At 26.9% G+C, this 24311-nt stretch overlaps 5 protein-coding genes across 12 annotated transcripts in view; 4 read left to right on the top strand and 1 right to left on the bottom strand.

The window, feature by feature from the left end:
- The first annotated feature begins 249 nt into the window (after nucleotides 1–249).
- Nucleotides 250–2374, top strand: LOC124957318 (odorant receptor 47a-like). Its single transcript, XM_047514260.1, has 9 exons — nucleotides 250–422; nucleotides 501–620; nucleotides 701–818; nucleotides 912–1170; nucleotides 1336–1461; nucleotides 1602–1692; nucleotides 1807–1952; nucleotides 2028–2160; nucleotides 2233–2374. Exons 1-9 carry the CDS (start codon nucleotides 264–266, stop codon nucleotides 2281–2283), a joined length of 1203 nt encoding a protein of 400 aa, XP_047370216.1. The 5' UTR covers nucleotides 250–263; the 3' UTR covers nucleotides 2284–2374.
- Nucleotides 2375–5942: 3568 nt separating this feature from the next.
- On the top strand, nucleotides 5943–9017 carry LOC124957228. Its single transcript, XM_047514067.1, has 10 exons — nucleotides 5943–6101; nucleotides 6180–6290; nucleotides 6380–6497; nucleotides 6591–6849; nucleotides 7012–7137; nucleotides 7281–7371; nucleotides 7487–7632; nucleotides 7708–7840; nucleotides 8845–8947; nucleotides 9010–9017. The coding sequence occupies exons 1-10, from the start codon at nucleotides 5943–5945 to the stop codon at nucleotides 9015–9017; spliced, it is 1254 nt and encodes a 417-aa protein (XP_047370023.1).
- Nucleotides 9018–12055: 3038 nt separating this feature from the next.
- On the top strand, nucleotides 12056–13650 carry LOC124957244. Its single transcript, XM_047514090.1, has 7 exons — nucleotides 12056–12165; nucleotides 12261–12516; nucleotides 12656–12781; nucleotides 12920–13010; nucleotides 13125–13270; nucleotides 13346–13478; nucleotides 13551–13650. The coding sequence occupies exons 1-7, from the start codon at nucleotides 12090–12092 to the stop codon at nucleotides 13599–13601; spliced, it is 879 nt and encodes a 292-aa protein (XP_047370046.1). The 5' UTR covers nucleotides 12056–12089; the 3' UTR covers nucleotides 13602–13650.
- A 1907-nt stretch (nucleotides 13651–15557) lies between these two features.
- LOC124957245 lies at nucleotides 15558–17180 on the top strand. Its single transcript, XM_047514091.1, has 4 exons — nucleotides 15558–15963; nucleotides 16042–16161; nucleotides 16242–16712; nucleotides 16852–17180. Exons 1-3 carry the CDS (start codon nucleotides 15805–15807, stop codon nucleotides 16425–16427), a joined length of 465 nt encoding a protein of 154 aa, XP_047370047.1. The 5' UTR covers nucleotides 15558–15804; the 3' UTR covers nucleotides 16428–16712; nucleotides 16852–17180.
- A 795-nt stretch (nucleotides 17181–17975) lies between these two features.
- Nucleotides 17976–24311, bottom strand: part of LOC124957243 (fatty acyl-CoA reductase wat-like) — a 40634-nt gene continuing 34298 nt past the window's right edge. For 7 of the 8 annotated variants that reach the window (XM_047514088.1, XM_047514083.1, XM_047514082.1 and 4 more), the window contains 2 exons: nucleotides 22304–22561; nucleotides 21956–22215 (listed from right to left, as the gene is read on the bottom strand). In XM_047514088.1, the coding sequence (XP_047370044.1) occupies nucleotides 22110–22215; nucleotides 22304–22561 (364 nt within the window). In that variant the 3' untranslated portion in view covers nucleotides 21956–22109. Of the gene's footprint in view, nucleotides 18358–21955; nucleotides 22216–22303; nucleotides 22562–24311 lie in introns of those variants that run through there. The other variant, XM_047514089.1, reaches the window with a different exon arrangement.

Raw genomic sequence — 24311 nt, 5'->3', positions numbered from 1 at the left:
ACTTAATAGTTAGAAAGAAACATTTATTTAGTTATACACGCACAAATGAACTAAGAGGGAAGAAACGTATGATAGGCAATAGATATTACATGAATTATTGCTTCCGGAAAAAAAATTTCTGCCCTTCGAGACAATTATTAGAAATGCACGCTCACATCTGTTATTTTAAAAATTCATTTAGAAGGGATATTTAGAATACTTGATGTAGAAAACGGCATGGGTTAGAAGCCAATCGAAATTAATGCGTTATATGAGACATCAATATGTCCCTGGAAGAAGAGAAGTTTTTCGTAAACGAGTACTATACTTATAATATTCTATTCTTTAAATTAATTGGCATTTCGCCTTATAAAACATCTTCGTGTCAAATGATTCATATTTATTGTTTCAATCTTATCATAGCAATTGCATCATTTTCACAGGTAAATCTCTTTCTGATATATAATTATACTAACATGTGATTAGAACAAATTAGATCAAGATTGCTTAATGTACTTTAGGTTAGTGTGCTCATCTTGTCGGAACTGAAGATAAATACTCTCACGAAATTATTAGAAACGGCCTTGCCTTCTTTTATCTTTGCATTAACATATTACAACTTTTTATCGAAAACTAAAATCGTTCGTATTTGGCGTAATTACTTTATTTAAATCAGACATATATAAACATGCAAGGATACAATATATCGTAATACTTTCAGATAAAGGCAATTCTTTTTCGTATTAAATCCGATTGGAATAATATGACGAACAAGTCTGACTTGTTGATATTAAAAACATATGCTAATCTAGGCAGAATGTGTACAATATTAATCGCAAGTAAAAAAAAAAAAGGAGAAAAAGAATACACATTATTGAAGTTACTTTATATGTCTATAATAATTAAATTAAATTAACGTTCTATTATTCCAGTTGCTTTTTATGTGTATATTACGATTCTAATACTACCATCCGTGATACATATTATTTTATATATCTTTGGTGTACTGGATGAAACCGAATTAATATTACCAATTTCTATTGATTACTTTTTGAAAGATCAAATGAATTTCTATTTCGCATTATTCAACGAATACACATACTTAGTCGTCTTAACCACGATTGGAATAGCACATTGTTCAATATTCGTTTCATTTATACAACATACCTGCGCTCTTTTCAATATCGTGGCGTAAGTAATCATTTTCAACGATATATTATGAAATATATATATATATATATATATATATATATATATATATATTCTTTTTTGATAACAAATATTAAAAAATAATTATCATTCGAAATTTAATTTTCTTTCCTTTAAAAATTAAATAAATTTTGTTTTTTTACGTAGATGGAAGATAGAGAAAGGATGTAAAGGCAATTCGCATAATCTCTATCATTCATACAATTTTATCAATTATGACGAAGAATATGAGTGGATCATCGATGTCATAAAATCCTACGATAATGTTATCGAGTTTGTAACGAATTTTACAAAACTGCATTATATTTCATTTACTTCCACATATGCCAATTTTGAATAAAAATATTATTGCATGTCTTTTTTCTTTATCCTTAAAATTACTCTATATTTTTTATTTTTTTTCGCTCTTTAAGTTTCGTCGATTTAGTAAAACTTTATCATGAAAAAATTTGTCTGTTCGAGGCGATATTCACAATGCTTTTGATTATCTTAAATTATATTTACGTAAGTAATATGGATTTTAGTTTGAAAAAAAATAATAAAAAAAAAAGAGAAATACTTTTCCTTCAGGATTTCTATAATTGTAATTAAGTAAGTGCTTGACCATTTTTTTTTTAGTTATTTCAGATACTTTCCTTTACTATAAATATGAACGAGGTATTACAAAAGACTAGTTATGTCTTTGGATCTATGTTCGTAATATATATTTATCATTATGTTGGACAAAAATTAATAAATCATCACACCGAAATATATATAAAATTGTTGGTATTGCTCTAAGTTTACTTTAATTAGATGGCTAATTAATTAAAATGTAATTGATGAATTAATCTTTATAGATGCCAAATACCATTTTACAAGTTATCTTTAAAAACGCAAAAAATTTTACTATTTATGATAATGAAGAGCATGATGCCATGCAATCTTTCTGTTAAAGGAGTGATCGTATTATCCCATTATCTTTTTGGCACGGTAAAATAAATTCTATAGATACTAACTATGATAATAAAAGAATTTTTTATTAATTGAAATCTTTTATTTCAGTTTATGAAAACCTCATTTTCCTACGCCATGATATTTTATAGTTCGATGTAAATTTTAATCGAATAAAGCTTCGGATTAAAAATATTAACTAATTTTGCTCCATACGAAAGGAGTGATTTTTGCTTTGTAATTAGAGAGTAGTAAAGAGAATAATAGAAAATACAAAAGATTTCTCTTAATATATATTGTGTTATTTAATTTTTTTAGTAAATGTTAAATATTAGTATGATTACCACTGTTTATTATACACTTTAATCTTTAATTTTTCGCTCTATAGAAAATAATAAGTAATTCACAAAAAAGGGTTAATTCAATTTTCAACTCTATTAGTTTAATGTATTGACCCGTAGAAAAAAAATTTTTCCGATCGTATCAAAAGATAAATGCGCTCTAGGCATCCTCCAAACATTATTTCGAAGTATAAATAATTATTATCCATAATGAAGTACTATTAATCATAAAAAATAATAAAAAGTACCAATGTTCGATTCTACGAGATAAGCAATGAAAATTCGAAAAATAACTATGTCATTTGAAGGTCACTGTCAATGATAAGCAAACAATGAAATTATCTAAATGACAAGAATGGAGATAACTTTACAGTTTTATAAGATATTAAGGCAGCGTTTCAATGATATCTTTTAAATTATGTATTCTTATCCGTAAGGATACTTTTCATTGAAAAATATCCTAATTTTCCATTGTTATCTTCTTTCCTAAACTTCATTTTTAAACTGCCATTTGATTGCAGAAAACATACTCAGTACGCCGGATAACTTGTGAATATTCTTATACATTTTGAATAATTTTGTACGAAAATGTAAATTTATTGAGAATTTTATGCATCAACTGGCCCTCTAAAAGAAGTTATACGACGTACAGGAAAAACAACAAAATATATGATGAAAATTAAAAATACGTGCTAACTTTAAGAATCAAAGATAGAAAATCAGTTCGAAGAGGAAAAATAAGATTATTCCGAAAGATGATAGTGGAATACATGGAGTAACTTTAGGAAGTACAAGTAGAGAAACTCAGACGATCAAAAGTTAGAAAGCGATCGGATAAATAGTAAGAGAATCATCAAATTTTTTGATTAAAATTTTACAGGAGATTAAGGTATTTGTTTGACAAACAAAGAGATAAGAAGTAACCTTATCGAAGTTATTTCATTTAATAACGCGTTAAGATTGGAATAGTGTTTTCTGATTTTATTAAGAAATATTATTATTCTTTATAAAAATAATTTGTTGAAAATATTAGCCGCAATTGACTTTTTACCTGAAAGTTTGAAAACTAGTAATTGCATGTTATTTTTCGCCCGAAAGTGTAAAAACTATTTACCGATATCGATTTTTTATCTTATAGTGTGAAAATTATTAACCACAAGTGATGTATTATTTGAAGATGTGAAAAATATTAATTACTTGTCATTTTTTGTCTGAAAGTATAAGCATTATTGACCAAAATAATGGACTCAATAATTTTTCTATTCGATTGACTCTATTAAAATCACATCTCATTTAATTTGTTGATTCTTTTTTTTCCCAATTTTTATCGGCTTTGTAAGTGTTTTATATAGTTATAATCATGCTGATATTCAAAGCATTCGAATCTTTTATTCTTTTTTTTCGAGATAACAATAAAAATTCAATATTTTGCCGGTGTCTTCAATACCAAATCGATATCCGTTTTCGATGAGCATATATATTTGGATATATATGAGGATAATATTTCTATTGCAATGTAATTTTATTAATACCTTTATAATATTACAATAATCAACATTTCTAGAATCAGAATAATACCGGAATCGATATATAATAGAAAATCAGAGGAATAGCAATATTTTTTCTATAGTTTAATTCGACGCAACATTACTTAAGAAAAATGAGGTAAGATACTCAATCAACGTATCAAATTTTCGATTCGAGTAATCATGAAGAAACAAATATATAGGAAGCATATTATTAACAAATATAGTATCAGCTCTGTATTATTAATCTAAAGAAAAATATAATATGTTTATATATGCAATATAATGTGAAATGTACAACAATATAAAGAGGTAATACATTTCAAAAGAAAAAGAAAATTCGGAAAATTCCATTGCATTTACCTAAATAAAATAGATATAAATATTTATAATGAAAAATAACTATGCGTAATATAACTTCAATATACGTGCAATCACTACACCATCTGCTTATATGCAGTAAATAATATATTTCCTTCAAATATCAACCAATAACAATTTTTTTTCTATTGATTCACGATAAAGTATCAATTTACTTTACAAAGGTAACATAAATATCTATTTTACCTGCGAAATTGCCTGATGGTAAGGAAAGAATCTTTTCCGCCGGTAAAATCTATTGGTAAAGACGAAACAATATCAATCATCAATAATAAGACAGTCTAACCTATAGATTTTAATACCTACCGATGAGTCTATAGATATGTATCCTCAGATTATATCTAATGATAAGAAATAACATATTCTAATTGAATAATTTCTAATCGCAACATAATTGATATATAAACATTTATATAAAAAAATATTTTCGTTTGATTACCATAGCATGTTATACAACATTTCAATAATATAATTTAAGGAAATCAGAATTTTTTAAATACTCAAAATTCATGTGACAAATATTTGTTATGTTACTGAAAATTATATTTATATATATAACGTATGAATAACAGACACGTCCCAAACGAAAGACAACAATCAACAAATGGTGATTTGCATACCTGTTGCTGCAGAAAGATATTGATTACTAGGTGTAGTCCTAAATTTTTTGATTCACACAGACAAGAATTAGAGCAGGAAACGTATAACGAAAAATTCTACAAGGTGCTGTATTTCTATTGCAATGTAACTTCAACGACGATTCGAATTATATATAAAGAACAATCTTTTAAGCAGCTACAAATTTTATTAGATCGTATTCAAAGGATCATAAATATATCTTTTTATATACTTAATAAATAAAAAATAAATATATATATATTTGTATATATATTAATATAAAATAAAAAGAAACTTCTAAAAGAACAGATATAAAACAACATTTATAGCAACATATAATGTTCACTTATTTTTAAGAAATAATGAAGAAATATTTCGAAACAATTACTTGCCTATAAAATAAGTAGTAGAATTTTGTTATTACATTTGTGTCAACTATCATGTTTACGTTTATATTAATCAATATTGGCTGATGCTATGGAGATAATAATTGTCACCATACGAGGAATCTTTATTTATATATCCAATAGACACTATAAAATAATAATTATATCTCTCCCATGTCTTTCCTTTGAAAAGTAAAATCATACTGAGAGAGAATGTAATAATGAAGTGCCTGCGAAGGCAACGCGCATGTCCATCGTAGAAGGGAGAAAATTATCGACCATGTAAGGAGTAAATTACAAATAATAACTTAATAGTTAGAAAGAAACATTTATTTAGTTATACACGCACAAATGAACTAAGAGGGAAGAAACGTATGATAGGCAATAGATATTACATGAATTATTGCTTCGGGAAAAAAAATTTCTGTCGTTCGAGACAATTGTTAGAAATGCACGCTCACATCTGTTATTTTAAAAATTCATTTAGAAGGGATATTTAGAATACTTGATGTAGAAAACGGCATGGGTTAGAAGCCAATCGAAATTAATGCGTTATATGAGACATCAATATGTCCCTGGAAGAAGAGAAGTTTTTCGTAAACGAGTACTATACTTATAATATTCTATTCTTTAAATTAATTGGCATTTCGCCTTATAAAACATCTTCGTGTCAAATGATTCATATTTATTGTTTCAATCTTATCATAGCAATTGCATCATTTTCACAGGTAAATCTCTTTCTGATATATAATTATACTAACATGTGATTAGAACAAATTAGATCAAGATTGCTTAATGTACTTTAGGTTAGTGTGCTCATCTTGTCGGAACTGAAGATAGATACTCTCACGAAATTATTAGAAACGGCCTTGCCTTCTTTTATCTTTGCATTAACATATTACAACTTTTTATCGAAAGTTAAAATCGTTCGTATTTAGCGTAATTAATTTATTTAAATCAGACATAATTAAACATGCAAGGATACAATATATCGTAATACTTTCAGATAAAGGCAATTCTTTTTCGTATTAAATCCGATTGGAATAATATGACGAACAAGACTGAATTGATGATATTAAAAACATATGCTAATCCAAGCAGAATGTGTACAATATTAATCGCAAGTAAAAAAAAAAAAGGAGAAAAAGAATATACATTATTGAAGTTACTTTATATGTCTATAATAATTAAATTAAATTAACGTTCTATTATTCCAGTTGCTTTTTATGTGTATATTACGATTCTAATACTACCATCCGTGATACATATTATTTTATATATCTTTGGTGTACTGGATGAAACCGAATTAATATTACCAATTTCTATTGATTACTTTTTGAAAGATCAAATGAATTTCTATTTCGCATTATTCAACGAATACACATACTTAGTCGTCTTAACCACGATTGGAATAGCACATTGTTCAATATTCGTTTCATTTATACAGCATACCTGCGCTCTTTTCAATATCGTCGCGTAAGTAATCATTTTCAACGATATATTATGAAATATATATATATATATATATATGTATATATATATATATATATTTACATACCAAATATTAAAAAATAATTATCAGTCGAAATTTAATTTTCTTTCCTTTAAAAATTAAATAAATTTTGTTTTTTTACGTAGATGGAAGATAGAGAAAGGATGTAAAAGCAATTCGCATAATCTCTATCATACATACAATTTTATCAATTATGACGAAGAATATGAGTGGATCATCGATGTCATAAAATCCTACGATAATGTTATCGAGTTTGTAACGAATTTTACAAAACTGCATTCTATTTCATTTATTTGCACATATGCCAATTTTGAATAAAAATATTATTGCATGTCTTTCTTCTTTTTCCTTAAAATTACTCTATTTTTGCTTTTATTTCTTTTCGCTCTTTAAGTTTCGTCGATTTAGTAAAACTTTATCATGGGAAAATTTGTCTGTTCGAGGCGATATTCGCAATGCTTTTGATTATCTTAAATTATATTTACGTAAGTAATATGGATTTTAGTTTGAAAAAAAATAATAAAAAAAAAAGAGAAATACTTTTCCTTCAGGATTTCTATAATTATAATTAAGTAAGTGCTTGAACATTTTTTTTTTTAGTTATTTCAGATACTTTCCTTTACTATAAATATGAACGAAGTATTACAAAAGACTAATTATGTCTTTGGATCTATGTTCGTAATATACATTTATCATTATCTTGGACAAAAATTAATAGATCATCACACCGAAATATATATAAAATTGTTGGTATTGCTCTAAGTTTACTTTAATTAGATGGCTAATTAATTAAAATGTAATTGATGAATTAATCTTTATAGATGCCAAATACCATTTTACAAGTTATCTTTAAAAACGCAAAAAATTTTACTATTTATGATAATGAAGAGCATGATGCCATGCAATCTTTCTGTTAAAGGAGTGATCATATTATCCCATTATCTTTTTGGCACGGTAAAATAAATTCTATAGATACTAACTATGATAATAAAGGAATTTTTTATTAATTGAAATCTTTTATTTCAGTTTATGAAAACCTCATTTTCCTACGCCATGATATTTTATAGTTCGATGTAAATTTTAATCGAATAAAGCTTCGGATTAAAAATATTAACTAATTTTGCTCCATACGAAAGGAGTGATTTTTGCTTTGTAATTAGAGAGTAGTAAAGAGAATAATAGAAAATACAAATCTTAATATTTATTGTGTTATTTAATTTTTATAGTAACTGTTAAATATTAGTATGATTACCACTGTTTATTATACACTTTAATCTTTAATTTTTCGCTCTATAGAAAATAATAAGTAATTCACAAAAAAGGGTTAATTCAATTTTCAACTCTATTAGTATAATGTATTGACCCGTAGAAAAAAAATTTTTCCGATCGTATCAAAAGATAAATGCGCTCTAGGCATCCTCCAAACATTATTTCGAAGTATAAATAATTATTATCCATAATGAAGTACTATTAATCATAAAAAATAATAAAAAGTACCAATGTTCGATTCTACGAGATAAGCAATGAAAATTCGAAAAATAACTATGTCATTCGAAGGTCAATGATAAGCAAACAATGAAATTATTTAAATGACAAGAATGGAGATAACTTTACAGTTTTATAAGATATTAAGGCAGCGTTTCAATGATATCTTTTAAATTATGTATTCTTATCCGTAAGGATACTTTTCATTGAAAAATATCCTAATTTTCCATTTTTATCTTCTTTCCTAAACTTCATTTTTAAACTGCCATTTGGTTGCAGAAAACATACTCAGTACGCCGGATAACTTGTGAATATTTTTATACATTTTGAATAATTTTGAACGAAAATGTAAATTTATTGAGAATTTCATGCATCAACTGACCCTCTAATGGAAGGCATACTACGTACAGTAAAAACAATAAAATATATGATAAAAATTAAAAATACGTGCTAACTTTAAGAATCAAAAATAGAAAATCAGTTCGAAGAGGAAAAATAAGATTATTCCGAAAGATGATAGTGGAATACATGGAGTAACTTTAGGAAGTACAAGTAGAGAAACTCAGACGATCAAAAGTTAGAAAGCGATCGGATAAATAGTAAGAGAATCATCAAATTTTTTGATTAAAATTTTACAGGAGATTAAGGTATTTGTTTGACAAACAAAGAGATAAGAAGTAACCTTATCGAAATTATTTCATTTAATAACGCGTTAAGATTGGAATAGTGTTTTCTGATTTTATTAAGATATATTATTATTCTTTATAAAAATAATTTGTTGAAAATATTAGCCGCAATTGACTTTTTAGCTGAAAGTTTGAAAACTAGTAATTGCATGTTATTTTTCGTCCGAAAGTGTAAAAACTATTTACCGATATCGATTTTTTATCTTATAGTGTGAAAATTATTAACCACAAGTGATGTATTATTTGAAGATGTGAAAAATATTAATTACTTGTCATTTTCTGTCTGAAAGTGTAAACATTATTGACCAAAATAATGGACTCAATAATTTTTCTATTCGATTGACTCTATTAAAATCACATCGCATTTAATTTGTTGATTCTTTTTTTTCCCAATTTTTATCGGCTTTGTAAGTGTTTTATATAGTTATAATCATGCTGATATTCAAAGCATTCGAATCTTTTTTTCTTTTTTTTTCGAGATAACAATAAAAATTCAATATTTTGCCGGTGTCTTCAATACCAAATCGATATCCGTTTTCGATGGGCATATATATTTGGATATATATGAGGATAATATATCTATTGCAATGTAATTTTATTAATACCTTTATAATATTACAATAATCAACATTTCTAGAATCGGAATACCGGAATCGATATATAATAGAAAATCAGAGGAATAGCAATATTTTTTCTATAGTTTAATTCGACGCAACATTACTTAAGAAAAATGAGGTAAGATACTCAATCAACGTATCAAATTTTCGATTCGAGTAATCATGAAGAAATAAATATATAGAAAGCATATTATTAACAAATATAGTATCAGCTCTGTATTATTAATCTAAAGAAAAATATAATATGTTTATATATGCAATATAATGTGAAATGTACAACAATATAAAGAGGTAATACATTTCAAAAGAAAAAGAAAATTCGGAAAATTCCATAGCATTTACCTAAATAAAATAGATATAAATATTTATAATGAAAAATAACTATGCGTAATATAACTTCAATATACGTGCAATCACTACACCATCTGCTTATATGCAGTAAATAATATATTTCCTTCAAATATCAACCAATAAGAATTTTTTTTCTATTGATTCACGTTAAAGTATCAATTTACTTTACAAAGGTAACATAAATATCTATTTTACCTGCGAAATTGCCTGATGGTAAGGAAAGAATCTTTTCCGCTGGTAAAATCTATTGGTAAAGACGAAACAATATCAATCATCAATAATAAGACAGTCTAACCTATAGATTTTAATACCTACCGATGAGTCTATAGATATGTATCCTCAGATTATATCTAATGATAAGAAATAACATATTCTAATTGAATAATTTCTAATCGCAACATAATTGATATATAAACATTTATACAAAAAAATATTTTCGTTTGATTACCATAGCATGTTATACAACATTTCAATAATATAATTTAAGGAAATCAGAATTTTTTAAATACTCAAAATTCATGTGACAAATATTTGTTATGTTACTGAAAATTATATTTATATATATAACGTATGAATAACAGACACGTCCGAAAAGAAAGACAACAATCAACAAATGGTGATTTGCATACCTGTTGCTGCAGAAAGATATTGATTACTAGGTGTAGTCCTAAATTTTTTGATTCACACAGACAAGAATTAGAGCAGGAAACGTATAACGAAAAATTCTACAAGGTGCTGTATTTCTATTGCAATGTAACTTCAACGACGATTCGAATTATATATAAAGAACAATCTTTTAAGCAGCTACAAATTTTATTAGATCGTATTCAAAGGATCATAAATATATCTTTTTATATACTTAATAAATAAAAAATAAATATATATATATTTGTATATATATTAATATAAAATAAAAAGAAACTTCTAAAAGAACAGATATAAAACAACATTTATAGCAACATATAATGTCCACTTATTTTTAAGAAATAATGAAGAAATATTTCGAAACAATTACTTGCCTATAAAATAAGTAGTAGAATTTTGTTATTATATTTGTGCCAACTATCATGTTTACGTTTATACTAATCAATATTGGCTGATGCTAAGGAGATAATAATTGTCACTATACGAGGAATCTTTTTTTATATATCCAATAGACACTATAAAATAATAGATACATCTCTCCCATGTCTTTCTTTTGAAAAGTAAAATCATACTGAGGGAGAATGAAATGGTGAATTGCCTTCGTAGGCAATGCGCATGTCCATCGTAGAAGGGAGAAAATTATCGACCATGTAAGGAGTAAATTACATATAATAACTTAATAGTTAGAAAGAAACATTTATTTAGTTATACACGCACAAATGAACTAAGAGGGAAGAAACGTATGATAGGCAATAGATATTACATGAATTATTGCTTCGGGAAAAAAAATTTCTGCCCTTCGAGACAATTGTTACAAATGCACGCTCACATCTGTTATTTTAAAAATTCATTTAGAAGGGATATTTAGAATACTTGATGTACCAGAAAACGGCATTGGTTAGAAGCCAATCGAAATTGATGCGTTATATGAGATACCAATATGTCTCTGAAAGAAGAGAAGTATTTCGTAAACGAGTACTATACTTATAATATTCTATTCTTTAAATTAATTGGCATTTCGCCTTATAAAACATCTTCGTGTCAAATGATTCACATTTGTTGTTTCAATCTTATCATAGCAATAGCATCATTTTCACAGGTAAATCTCTTTCTGATATATAATTATACTAACATGTGATTAGAACAAATTAGACCAAAATTGCTTAGTGTACTTTAGGTTTGTATGCTAATCTTGTCGGAACTGAAGATAGATCCTATCACGAAATTATTGGAAACGGCTTTGCCTTCTATTTTGTTTTCATTAACATATTACAACTTTTTATCGAAAGTTAAAATCGTTCGTATTTGGCGTAATTACTTTATTTAAATCAGACATAAATAAACATGCAAGGATACAATATATCGTAATACTTTCAGATAAAGGCAATTCTTTTTCGTATTAAATCCGATTGGAATAATATGACGAACAAGTCTGAATTGATAATATTAAAAACATATGCTAATCCAAGCAGAATGTGTACAATATTAATCGCAAGTAAAAAAAAAAGAAAGGAGAAAAAGAATATACATTATTGAAGTTACTTTATATGTTTATAATAATTAAATTAAATTAACGTTCTATTATTCCAGTTGCTTTTTATGTGTATATTACGATTCAAATGCTACCATCCGTGATACATATTATTTTATATATCTTTGGTATACTGGATGAAACCGAATTAATATTACCAATTTCTATTGATTACTTTTTGAAAGAAGCAAATTTCTATTTCGCACTATTCAACGAATACACATGCATAGTCGTCTTAACCACGATTGGAATAGCACATTGTTCTATATTCGTCTCATTTGTACAGCATACCTGCGCTCTTTTCAATATCGTCGCGTAAGTAATCATTTCTGACGATATATCATGAAATATATATATATATTCTTTTTTGATAACAAATATTAAAAAATATTTATCAGTCGAAATTTAATTTTCTTTTCTTTACAAATTGAATAAATTTTGTTTTTTTACGTAGATGGAAGATAGAGAAAGGATATAAAGGCAATTCGCATAATCTCTACCATACATACAATTTTATCAATTATGATGAAGAATATGAGTGGATCATCGATATCATAAAATCCTACGACAACGTTATCGAGTTTGTAACGAATTTCACAAAACTGTATTCTATTTAATTTATTCGTACATGTGCCAATTTTGAATAATAATAATATTGCATGTCTTTCTTCTTTTTCCTTAAAATTACTCTATTTTTGTTTTTATTTCGCTCTTTAAGTTTCGTCGATTTAGTAAAACTTTATCATGGAAAAATTTGTCTGTTCGAGGCGATATTCGCAATGCTTTTGATTATCTTAAGTTATATTTACGTAAGTAATATGGATTTTAGTTTGAAAAAAAATAATAAGAAAAAAAGAGAAATACTTTTCCTTCAGGATTTCTATAATTGTAAATAAGTAAGTGCTTGAACATATTTTTTTTAGTTATTTCAGATACTTTCCTTTTCTATTACTGTGAGAGAAAAATTAGAAAAATTTGATTATATCATTGGAACTATATTCGTAATATATGTTTATCATTACCTTGGACAAAAATTGATAGATCATCACACCGAAATATATATAAAATTGTTGGTATTGTTCTAAGTTTACTTTAATTAGATGACTAATTCATTTACATGTAACTGATGAATTAATATTTATAGGTGCCAAATTCCATTTTACAAGTTATCTTTAAAAACGCAAAAAATTTTACTATTTATGATAATGAAGAGCATGACGCCATGCAATCTTTCTGTTAAAGGAGTGATCGTATTATCCCATTATCTTTTTGGCACGGTAAAATAAATTCTATAGATACTAACTATGATAAAAAAGGAATTTTTTATTAATTGAAATCTTTTATTTCAGTTTATGAAAACCTCATTTTCCTACGCCATGATATTTTATAGTTCGATGTAAATTTTAATAGAATAAAGCTTCGGATTAAAAATATTAACTAATTTTGCTCCGTACGAAAGGAGTGATTTTTGCTTTGTAATTAGAGAGTAGTAAAGAGAATAATAGAAAATACAAAAGATTTCTCTTAATATTTATTGTGTTATTTAATTTTTTTAGTAAATGTTAAATATTAGTATGATTACCACTGTTTATTATACACTTTAATCTTTAATTTTTCGCTCTATAGAAAATAATAAGTAATTCACAAAAAAGGGTTAATTTAATTTTCAACTCTATTAGTATAATGTATTGACCCGTAGAAAAAAAATTTTTCCGATCGTATCAAAAGATAAATGCGCTCTAGGCATCCTCCAAACATTATTTCGAAGTATAAATAATTATTATCCATAATGAAGTACTATTAATTATAAAAAATAATTAAAAGTACCAATGTTCGATTCTACGAGATAAGCAATGAAATTTCGAAAAATAACTATGTCATTCGAAGGTCACTGTCAATGATAAGCAAACAATGAAATTATTTAAATGACAAGAATGGAGATAACTTTACAGTTTTATAAGATATTAAGGCAGCGTTTCAATGATATCTTTTAAATTATGTATTCTTATCCGTAAGGATACTTTTCATTGAAAAATATCCTAATTTTCCATTGTTATCTTCTTTCCTAAACTTCATTTTTAAACTGCCATTTGGTTGCAGAAAACATACTCAGTACGCCGGATAACTTGTGAATATTTTTATACATTTTGAATAATTTTGAACGAAAATGTAAATTTATTGAGAATTTCATGCATCAACTGACCCTCTAAAGGAAGGCATACTACGTACAGTAAAAACAATAAAATATATGATAAAAATTAAAAATACGTGCTAACTTTAAGAATCAAAAATAGAAAATCAGTTCGAAGAGGAAAAATAAGATTATTCCGAAAGATGATAGTGGAATACATGGAGTAACTTTAGGAAGTACAAGTAGAGAAACTCAGACGATCAAAAGTTAGAAAGCGATCGGATAAATAGTAAGAGAATCATCAAATTTTTTGATTAAAATTTTACAGGAGATTAAGGTATTTGTTTGACAAACAAAGAGATAAGAAGTAACCTTATCGAAGTTATTCCATTTAATAACGCGTTAAGATTGGAATAGTGTTCTCTGATTTTATTGAAAATTATTTTTATATATATACTGTACGAATAACAGACTCGTCCCAAACAAAAGACAATAATCAACAAATGATGATTTGCATATTTGTTGCTGCGGAAAGATATTGATTACTAGATATTATCATAAACTTTTTGATTGACATAGACAAGAATTAGAGAAGGAAACGTATAACGAAAAATTCTACAAGAGGCTGTAATTCAACAAGAGGCTGTATCTACGATACGAATTATATATAAAGAACATTCTTTTAAGCAGCTACAAATTTTATTAGATCGTATTCAAAGGATCATAAATATACCTTTTTATATACTTAATAAATAAAAAAATAAATATATATATATTTGTATATATATTAATATAAAATAAAAAGAAATTTCTAAAAGAACAGATATAAAACAACATTTATAGCAACATATAATGTCCACTTATTTTTAAGAAATAATGAAGAAATATTTCGAAACAATTACTTGCCTATAAAATAAGTAGTAGAATTTTGTTATTATATTTGTGCCAACTATCATGTTTACGTTTATACTAATCAATATTGGCTGATGCTAAGGAGATAATAATTGTCACTATACGAGGAATCTTTTTTTATATATCCAATAGACACTATAAAATAATAGATACATCTCTCCCATGTCTTTCTTTTGAAAAATAAAATCATACTGAGGGAGAATGAAATGGTGAATTGCCTTCGTAGGCAATGCGCATGTCCATCGTAGAAGGGAGAAAATTATCGACCATGTAAGGAGTAAATTACAAATAATAACTTAATAGTTAGAAAGAAACATTTATTTAGTTATACACGCACAAATGAACTAAGAGGGAAGAAACGTATGATAGGCAATAGATATTACATGAATTATTGCTTCGGGAAAAAGAATCTCTGCCCTTCGAGACTATTGTTAGAAATGTACGCTCACATCTGTTATTTTAAAAATTCATTTAGAAGGGATATTTAGAATACTTGATGTACCAGAAAACGGCATTGGTTAGAAGCCAATCGAAATTGATGCGTTATATGAGACATCAATATGTCCCTGGAAGAAGAGAAGTATTTCGTAAACGAGTACTATATTTATAATATTCTATTCTTTAAATTAATTGGCATTTCGCCTTATAAAACATCTTCGTGTCAAATGATTCACATTTGTTGTTTCAATCTTATCATAGCAATAGCATCATTTTCACAGGTAAATCTCTTTCTGATATATAATTATACTAACATGTGATTAGAACAAATTAGATCAAGATTGCTTAATGTATTTTAGGTTTGTATGCTCATCTTGTCAGAACTGAAGATAGATTCTATCACGAAATTATTGGAAACGGCTTTGCCTTCTATTTTGTTTTCATTAACATATTACAACTTTTTATCGAAAGTTAAAATCGTTCGTATTTGTCATAATTACTTTATTTAAATCAGACATAAATAAACATGCAAGGATACAATATATCGTAATACTTTCAGATAAAGGCAATTCTTTTTCGTATTAAATCCGATTGGAATAATATGACGAACAAGTCTGAATTGATGATATTAAAAACATATGCTAATCCAAGCAGAATGTGTACAATATTAATCGCAAGTAAAAAAAAAGAAAGGAGAAAAAGAATATACATTATTGAAGTTACTTTATATGTTTATAATAATTAAATTAAATTAACGTTCTATTATTCCAGTTGCTTTTTATGTGTATATTACGATTCAAATGCTACCATCCGTGATACATATTATTTTATATATCTTTGGTGTACTGGATGAAACCGAATTAATATTACCAATTTCTATTGATTACTTTTTGAAAGATCAAGCGAATTTCTATTTCGCACTATTCAACGAATACACATGCTTAGTCGTCTTAAGCACGATTGGAATAGCACATTGTTCTATATTCGTCTCATTTGTACAGCATACCTGCGCTCTTTTCAATATCGTCGCGTAAGTAATCATTTCTGACGATATATCATGAAATATATATATATATTCTTTTTTGATAACAAATATTAAAAAATATTTATCAGTCGAAATTTAATTTTCTTTTCTTTACAAATTGAATAAATTTTGTTTTTTTACGTAGATGGAAGATAGAGAAAGGATGTAAAAGCAATTCGCATAATCTCTACCATACATACAATTTTATCAATTATGATGAAGAATATGAGTGGATCATCGATATCATAAAATCCTACGACAACGTTATCGAGTTTGTAACGAATTTCACAAAACTGTATTCTATTTAATTTATTCGTACATGTGCCAATTTTGAATAATAATAATATTGCATGTCTTTCTTCTTTTTCCTTAAAATTACTCTATTTTTGTTTTTATTTCTTTTCGCTCTTTAAGTTTCGTCGATTTAGTAAAACTTTATCATGGGAAAATTTGTCTGTTCGAGGCGATATTCGCAATGCTTTTGATTATCTTAAATTATATTTATGTAAGTAATATGGATTTTAGTTTGAAAAAAAATGATAAAATAAAAAGAGAAATACTTTTCCTTCAGGCTTTCTATAATTATAATTAAGTAAGTGCTTGAACATTTTTTTTTTTAGTTATTTCAGATACTTTCCTTTACTATAAATATGAACGAAGTATTACAAAAGACTAATTATGTCTTTGGATCTATGTTCGTAATATACATTTATCATTATCTTGGACAAAAATTAATAGATCATCACACCGAAATATATATAAAATTGTTGGTATTGCTCTAAGTTTACTTTAATTAGATGGCTAATTAATTAAAATGTAATTGATGAATTAATCTTTATAGATGCCAAATACCATTTTACAAGTTATCTTTAAAAACGCAAAAAATTTTACTATTTATGATAATGAAGAGCATGATGCCATGCAATCTTTCTATTAAAGGAGTAATCGTATTATCCCATTATCTTTTTGGCACGGTAAAATAAATTCAATAGATACCAACTATGATAATAAAGGAATTTTTTATTAATCGAAATCTTTTATTTCAGTTTATGAAAACTTCATTTTCCTATGCCATGGTATTTTATAGGTCGATATAAATTTTAATCGAATAAATCTTTGAATTAAAAATATTAACTAATTTTGCTTCGTACGAAAGGACTGATTTTTGTTTTGTAATTAGGGAATAGTAAAGAGAATAATAGAAAGTACAAAGGATTTTTCTTAATAGAAAATATTTATTGTGTTGTTTAATTTTTTTAGTTAATATTAAATATTAGTATGATTACCACTGTTTATTATAAACTTTAATCTTTCGTTAATTTTTCGCTCTATAGAAAATAATAAGTAATTTACAAAAAAGGCTTAATTCAATTTTCAACTCTATTAGTATAATGCATTGACCGTTAGAAAAAAAATTTTTTTGATCGTATCAAAAGATAAATGCACTTTAGGCTTCCTCCAAACATTTTTTCGAAGAATAATACTTCAACCATAAATCCATATTCACCGATTAGAAAAAGAATTTGACAATCGTAAAATATTTGCATAGGTGTGAATTTTTCAAAATTTTCGATTGATGATTTCATAGACAATCATTTTTCCTTTGTCGTCTTTTGTCAGGATATCCATTATTCTAATTTTTCAAATTGATCTGCAAATATAAAAGCCTATAATTTTTTTCTTTGACATGCTTCCATCATTTCTATTTTATCCTTTCTTCTCTATCACGCAAAATGTTCTCTTTCTTCACTTTCCTTTTCAAACATTCTTTTAATTAGATTTTACTAATTACCAGATAATTTTATTTATCTCAATGGCCGACATTCAACGTTAACGCGATGAGCCACGAGCGTTTTTTAAAATAATTCATCCCTTACGCACCGTTTATAGTTCAATATACATAGTTCAATATATATTATATATTATATATACTATATAGTGTATTATATTATTTTTTATTTATTTTTTTAATCTGACGTTTTTAGAGATTTTTATTATTATTTATTACTTTTTACATTAGGTTTTATATTCAGATTCGATCGCAGTATTTCAAATAAATATCCATATTATTTATAAGATAAAATATTATCACGTAAAATATCATATGCTATAAAGATCAATGAATTATTTATATTTAACAAAACTTTTTAACGAATATTTATATTAAAAAGAAAAATAGATAAATAAATAAGAATAATCTATAAAACTGATAATGTATTAAAAAAAAAGAACTATGAATCGAATGAACAAATTTATTTTATATTCGAATGATCACGCTGATAACGAACATTTTCAATCATAAAAATATATTATTCGTTGCAGCTATACTGTCCGTGATAATTAATTATTTCTAATACTCAATTACCCATGTAGAATGCTATAGAATTATAATGCTATTACGTTTTAGAATATTAACAAAATGATCGTTGAACATAATTCATGTGAATAAAATATGAAGAACAAGCAATGACGAGATTGCTATATATAAATGTTTGTGTGCACGCGAGTGCGAGTGAGTGTCATATAAATATATTGGGTTGTTCGGAAAATAATTTCGTTTTTTTCCCGACAAAGGATTTAATTGCACCCAAGTTCACACTTAAGCTGCATAATCATTATATGTTTTGAGAGCTGATATAGCAAGGTTTGCATATGAAAAAATCCAATTGATTCTACGCAGTAGTTTTTGGTTGGTGCCCTTTTAAATATGGAGAGCAATAAGCAGCATTTTCGTTATATTTTACTTTTTTATTATAGAAAAGATAAAAATGCTGTTCAAGCCAAAAAGAAATTAATGTGTATGAAGAAGATGAGTTGACAGTACGCCAGTGCCAGAACTGGTTTGCAAAATTTCGATCTGGCAATTTTGATCTCGAAGATGCACCACGTTCTACAAGGCCGGTTGAAGCTGATAAAGACACGATAAAGGCATTAGTTGATGCAAACCGGCGAATAAGAACACGTGAGATCAGTGAGAGATTAAATTTATCAAATTCAACTGTTTATGACCACTTGAAAGGCCTGAGTTTAACCTTGAAGCTCGATATATGGGTTCCCCATATTCTAACGGAGAAAAATTTGTGTCGTCGCGTTGACGTCTGTGATTCGCTTCTCAAACGTCACAAAAATGATCCATTTTTGAAGCGCATCATTATTAGGGATGAAAAATGGGTTGTATATAACAATGTCAAACGCAAGAGATCATGAAGCAAAAAAGATGAACCGGCTCGAAGGATTTCCAAAGCCAATATCCATCAAAAAAAGGTGATGCTGTCTGTTTGGTTGGATTTTAAAGGAATCGTTTTTTTTTTAGATTTTACCGGATAACACAACAATTAATTCGGAAGTCTACTGTCATCAGCTGGACAAACTGAATGATGCACTTCAATAGAAAAGGCTAGAATTAATCATCAGAAAAGGTGTAGTGTTCCACCAAGATAATACGAGACCTCATACAAGTTTGGTCACTCGCCAAAAGCTTTTACAGCTTGAATGGGATACAATGCCACACCCACCATATTCTCCAGATTTGACACCTTCGGATTATCATTTGTTCCGGTTACTGCAAAATTTTTTAGACGGAAGAACCTTCACTTCAAATGAGAAGGTCAAAAACCACCTTGATCAGTTTTTTGCTAGCAAAGACCAAAAGTTTTATGAGCGTGGAATCATGCTACTACCAGAAAGATGACAAAAGGTATTGGACCAGAATGGCCAATATATAATTTAATAAAATATTCGTTCATTATATGAAAATTGTCTTTCATTTTCACAAAGAAAAACGAAATGACTTTCCGAACGACTATATATATACCGTATTTTTGCAAGAAAAAAAAAAAAGAATTGAAATTTCCAAATTCTTTAAATCTTTCAGTAGATTAAATAAAAATAAATGGCAGTAACGTATCTTCACTTGAAATCAGATAACTCGAAGATATGTTCGAAAAATGTTTCATTAAAAACGAAGTGTTTAGAGATCAAAATTCGTAGAGTTTTATATCAAAGATACTAGACACATATTAGTCTTATCTATTTATTTTCAATATTATTTTTCCGCAATACGAACGAGAGAGAAAATTTAATAGAACGAAATAGAAAATGGTTGATATAAAATAAATTACGTTAAGATCATTTCGAAGTGATTATTATTGTTAATGTTATTCACTATAATATGTGATCTTATTAATCTTTTTTTTTTTATTTTTTTTTTTTTTTTTTGTATATATATATATGATACAAGACAAATGAAATATAATTTCTAACTGGTAATGCTCCCCCATCTCGTTGTCCTTATCTCGTTAATATTATTTTCAATAATTAAATCGATAGGATTATTAGTAATAAGTATCAAAGAAAAATCAATTAATTTACTTCGTATGTTTTTAATTACACTCAAGATTTCGATATTTATATATGTAAATTGATAAATTATTTATAATTATATTGATTGATAATTAAGAAACAAAAACAAAAAAAAGACCGATCAGATAATAATTCTAATAATAATACTAATAATAATTCTAGTAAAATAATCTAAAAAAATAATAAATATACAATACATGATAATTTCATAATAAATATAAATATATTTGTAATATAAGAATATATGATAATTCAATTCAATTACATATATACAGTATTCTATTTTTTTTAAATAGATGTTTATATTGTACTTCACTTTTACAGGAAATTTCCATTCTTTCCAGCATATTTTTTATTCTTGTATTGAACTGTAAAGACAGATACAAACAATTGATTTCATCCCATCTTTAATTCTATCGATATATCCAATCGTATACAACGATTCACGACTCGAAATTCAAAAATTAAAAATTGATATTTTTGTAGGAATTTTGAAAATTGGGACTATTGCATTCGATCGCATTCCAAAGAGAAAAATAAAAGAAAACAAAAGAATGAAGATTTTATAGTGATTACAACGATATAGACGTTGGCCCGACGCTCAATTATTGAATTTTTTATTTCATACAAATTTTCATTTCTTCCCTGTAAATGTCAAAGTGCAATATGATCGTAATATATTGCCTTTCAAAAATATGGATTTAGTAAGGTTTTGATCGAAGTCTGTTGTATCGTTCAATATGAAAACATACAAAAGATAAAAATTAAGCCATTTTTTTTTTTTTTTTCATTTATTTTACTTTTTACAAGTAAGTAATTTAATAAATAACAAAAGAGAAAGAAAATCAAATATCAATATCTATACGAAATTTTACGAAAAAAAAATTGCATTTTTATATTAATTGTATCTTTATCCCATAAATGATATCATTTATTATGGATGCATTTAATAAAACAGATCTTTGATTCTTTTATTATGGTAAAACGCATCAATTACGATTTTTTTTTTCGGTTGCCATAATTAATGTCGCTGTGTTAATTTTACACATAGTCAATAATTATAAATAGTCTTAAAATTATAGCCCATGTTATCGTTAAAAGAACAAAGGCGATAATAAGTTTCAATGTTTGATGAATCCAGTAAAGCCTTGAAAATTCAACAAATAAATGTATCATTCGAATATCATTGTCACAGATAAATAATGAAGTTAAATAAAAGATAAAAAAGAAAATACCTTCGCCATTTTATACGAGCTTGAGGAAGTGTTTCAATGGGATCCTTTAAGACGTATATTCTTATCCCTAAGATATATTTTTCAAAAAAAGTATCCCATATTAGTTCCTTTATGTCACAGAAAAACAATCGACGATCTTCCATTGTTAATTTTTTTAAAAGTTCCTCCCATCTTTCATTCGTAAACTGCCATTCGGTTGTAGAAAATTTATTAATTACCTCCGAAAATTGGTGAATTTTTTTATATATTTTAAGAAACCTTGAATGAAAATGTAAATTTATTGAGAATTCCATGAATGATTTGACGCTGTAATGGAATGTATACGATGTGTGTAGGAAAATATTGGGTTGTTCGGAAAGTAATTTCGTTTTTTTCCCGACAGAGGATTTAATTGTATTTTTTTGCACCCAACTTCACACTTAAGCCGCATAATCATTATATGTTTTGAGAGCTGATATAGCAAGGCTTGCATATGAAAAAATCCAATTGATTCTACGCAGTAGTTTTTGGTTGGTGCCCTTTTAAATATGGAGAGCAATAAGCAGCATTTTCGTCATATTTTACTTTTTTACTATAAAAAAGGTAAAAATGCTGTTCAAGCCAGAAAAAAATTAACCGATGTGTATGGAGAAGATGTGTTGACAGTACGCCAGTGCCAAAACATGTTTACAAAATTTCGATCTGGTAATTTTGATGTCGAAGATGCACCACGTTCTGCAAGGCCGGTTGAAGCTGATAAAGACACGATAAAGGCATTAGTTGATGCAAACCGGCGAATAACAACACGTGAGATCGGTGAGAGATTAAATTTATCTAATTCAATTGTTTATGACCATTTGAAAGGCCTGGGTTTAATCTCGAAGATCGATATATGTGTTTCCCATGTTCTCACGGAGAGAAATTTGTGTCGTCGCGTTGACGTCTGTGAATCGCTTCTCAAACGTCACGAAAATGATCCATTTTTGAAGCGCATCATTATTGAGGACGAAAAATGGGTTGTATATAACAATGTCAAACGTAAGAGATCATGGAGCAAAAAAGATGAACCGGCTCAAAGGATTCCCAAAGCCAATATCCATCAAAAAAAGTGATGCTGTCTGTTTGGTGAGATTTTAAAGGAATCGTTTTTTTTTTGAGATTTTACCGGATAACATAATAATTAATTCGGAAGTCTACTGTCATCAGCTGGACAAACTGAATGATGCACTTCAACAGAAAAGACCAGAATTAATCAACAGAAAAGGTGTAGTGTTCCACCAAGATAATGCGAGACCTCATACAAGTTTGGTCTCTCGCCAAAAGCTTTTACAGCTTGAATGGGATACAATGCCACACCCACCATATTCTCCAGATTTGACACCTTCGGATTATCATTTGTTCCGGTCACTGCAAAATTTTTTAGACGGTAAAACCTTCACTTCAAATGAGGAGGTTAAAAAACACCTCGATCAGTTTTTTGCCAGCAAAGACCAAAAATTTTATGAGCGTGGAATCATGCTACTACCAGAAAGATGACAAAAGGTATTGGACCAGAATAGCCAATATATAATTTAATAAAATATTTGTTCATTATATGAAAATTGTCTTTCATTTTCACAAAAAAAAAAAAAAAAAAAAAACGAAATTACTTTTCGAACAACTCATCAAATGAAACTTATGGTAAAAAGTAAAAATAACGCACTAACTTTAAAAATCAAAGATAGAAAATTAGTTCGTAGTGGAAAAATAAGATTATTCCCGAAAGATGATAATGGAATAACTTTAATAAGTACAAGTAAAGAATTCCTCGATGATCAGACGTTAGAAAGAGAATGAATAAATAGTAAAGAAGAAATTAAATTTTCTGATTAAAATTTGACAAAACATTAAGGAATTTGAATATAAATAAAAGAAAGGTTATCTGAATTAAAAATATAAAGTGGAACAACTTTGACGAAGTTATTCCATTTAATATATAAGATGTACAAAATTTGCATAATGTCCTTTGATTTTATAAAAAATGTGATTG

The sequence above is a fragment of the Vespa velutina genome, chromosome 25 (genome assembly GCF_912470025.1).
Source record: "Vespa velutina chromosome 25, iVesVel2.1, whole genome shotgun sequence".
Lineage (NCBI taxonomy): Eukaryota > Metazoa > Arthropoda > Insecta > Hymenoptera > Vespidae > Vespa > Vespa velutina.
Note: the sequence above shows the minus strand (reverse complement) of the source record. Positions and strands in the feature narration are given on the sequence as shown.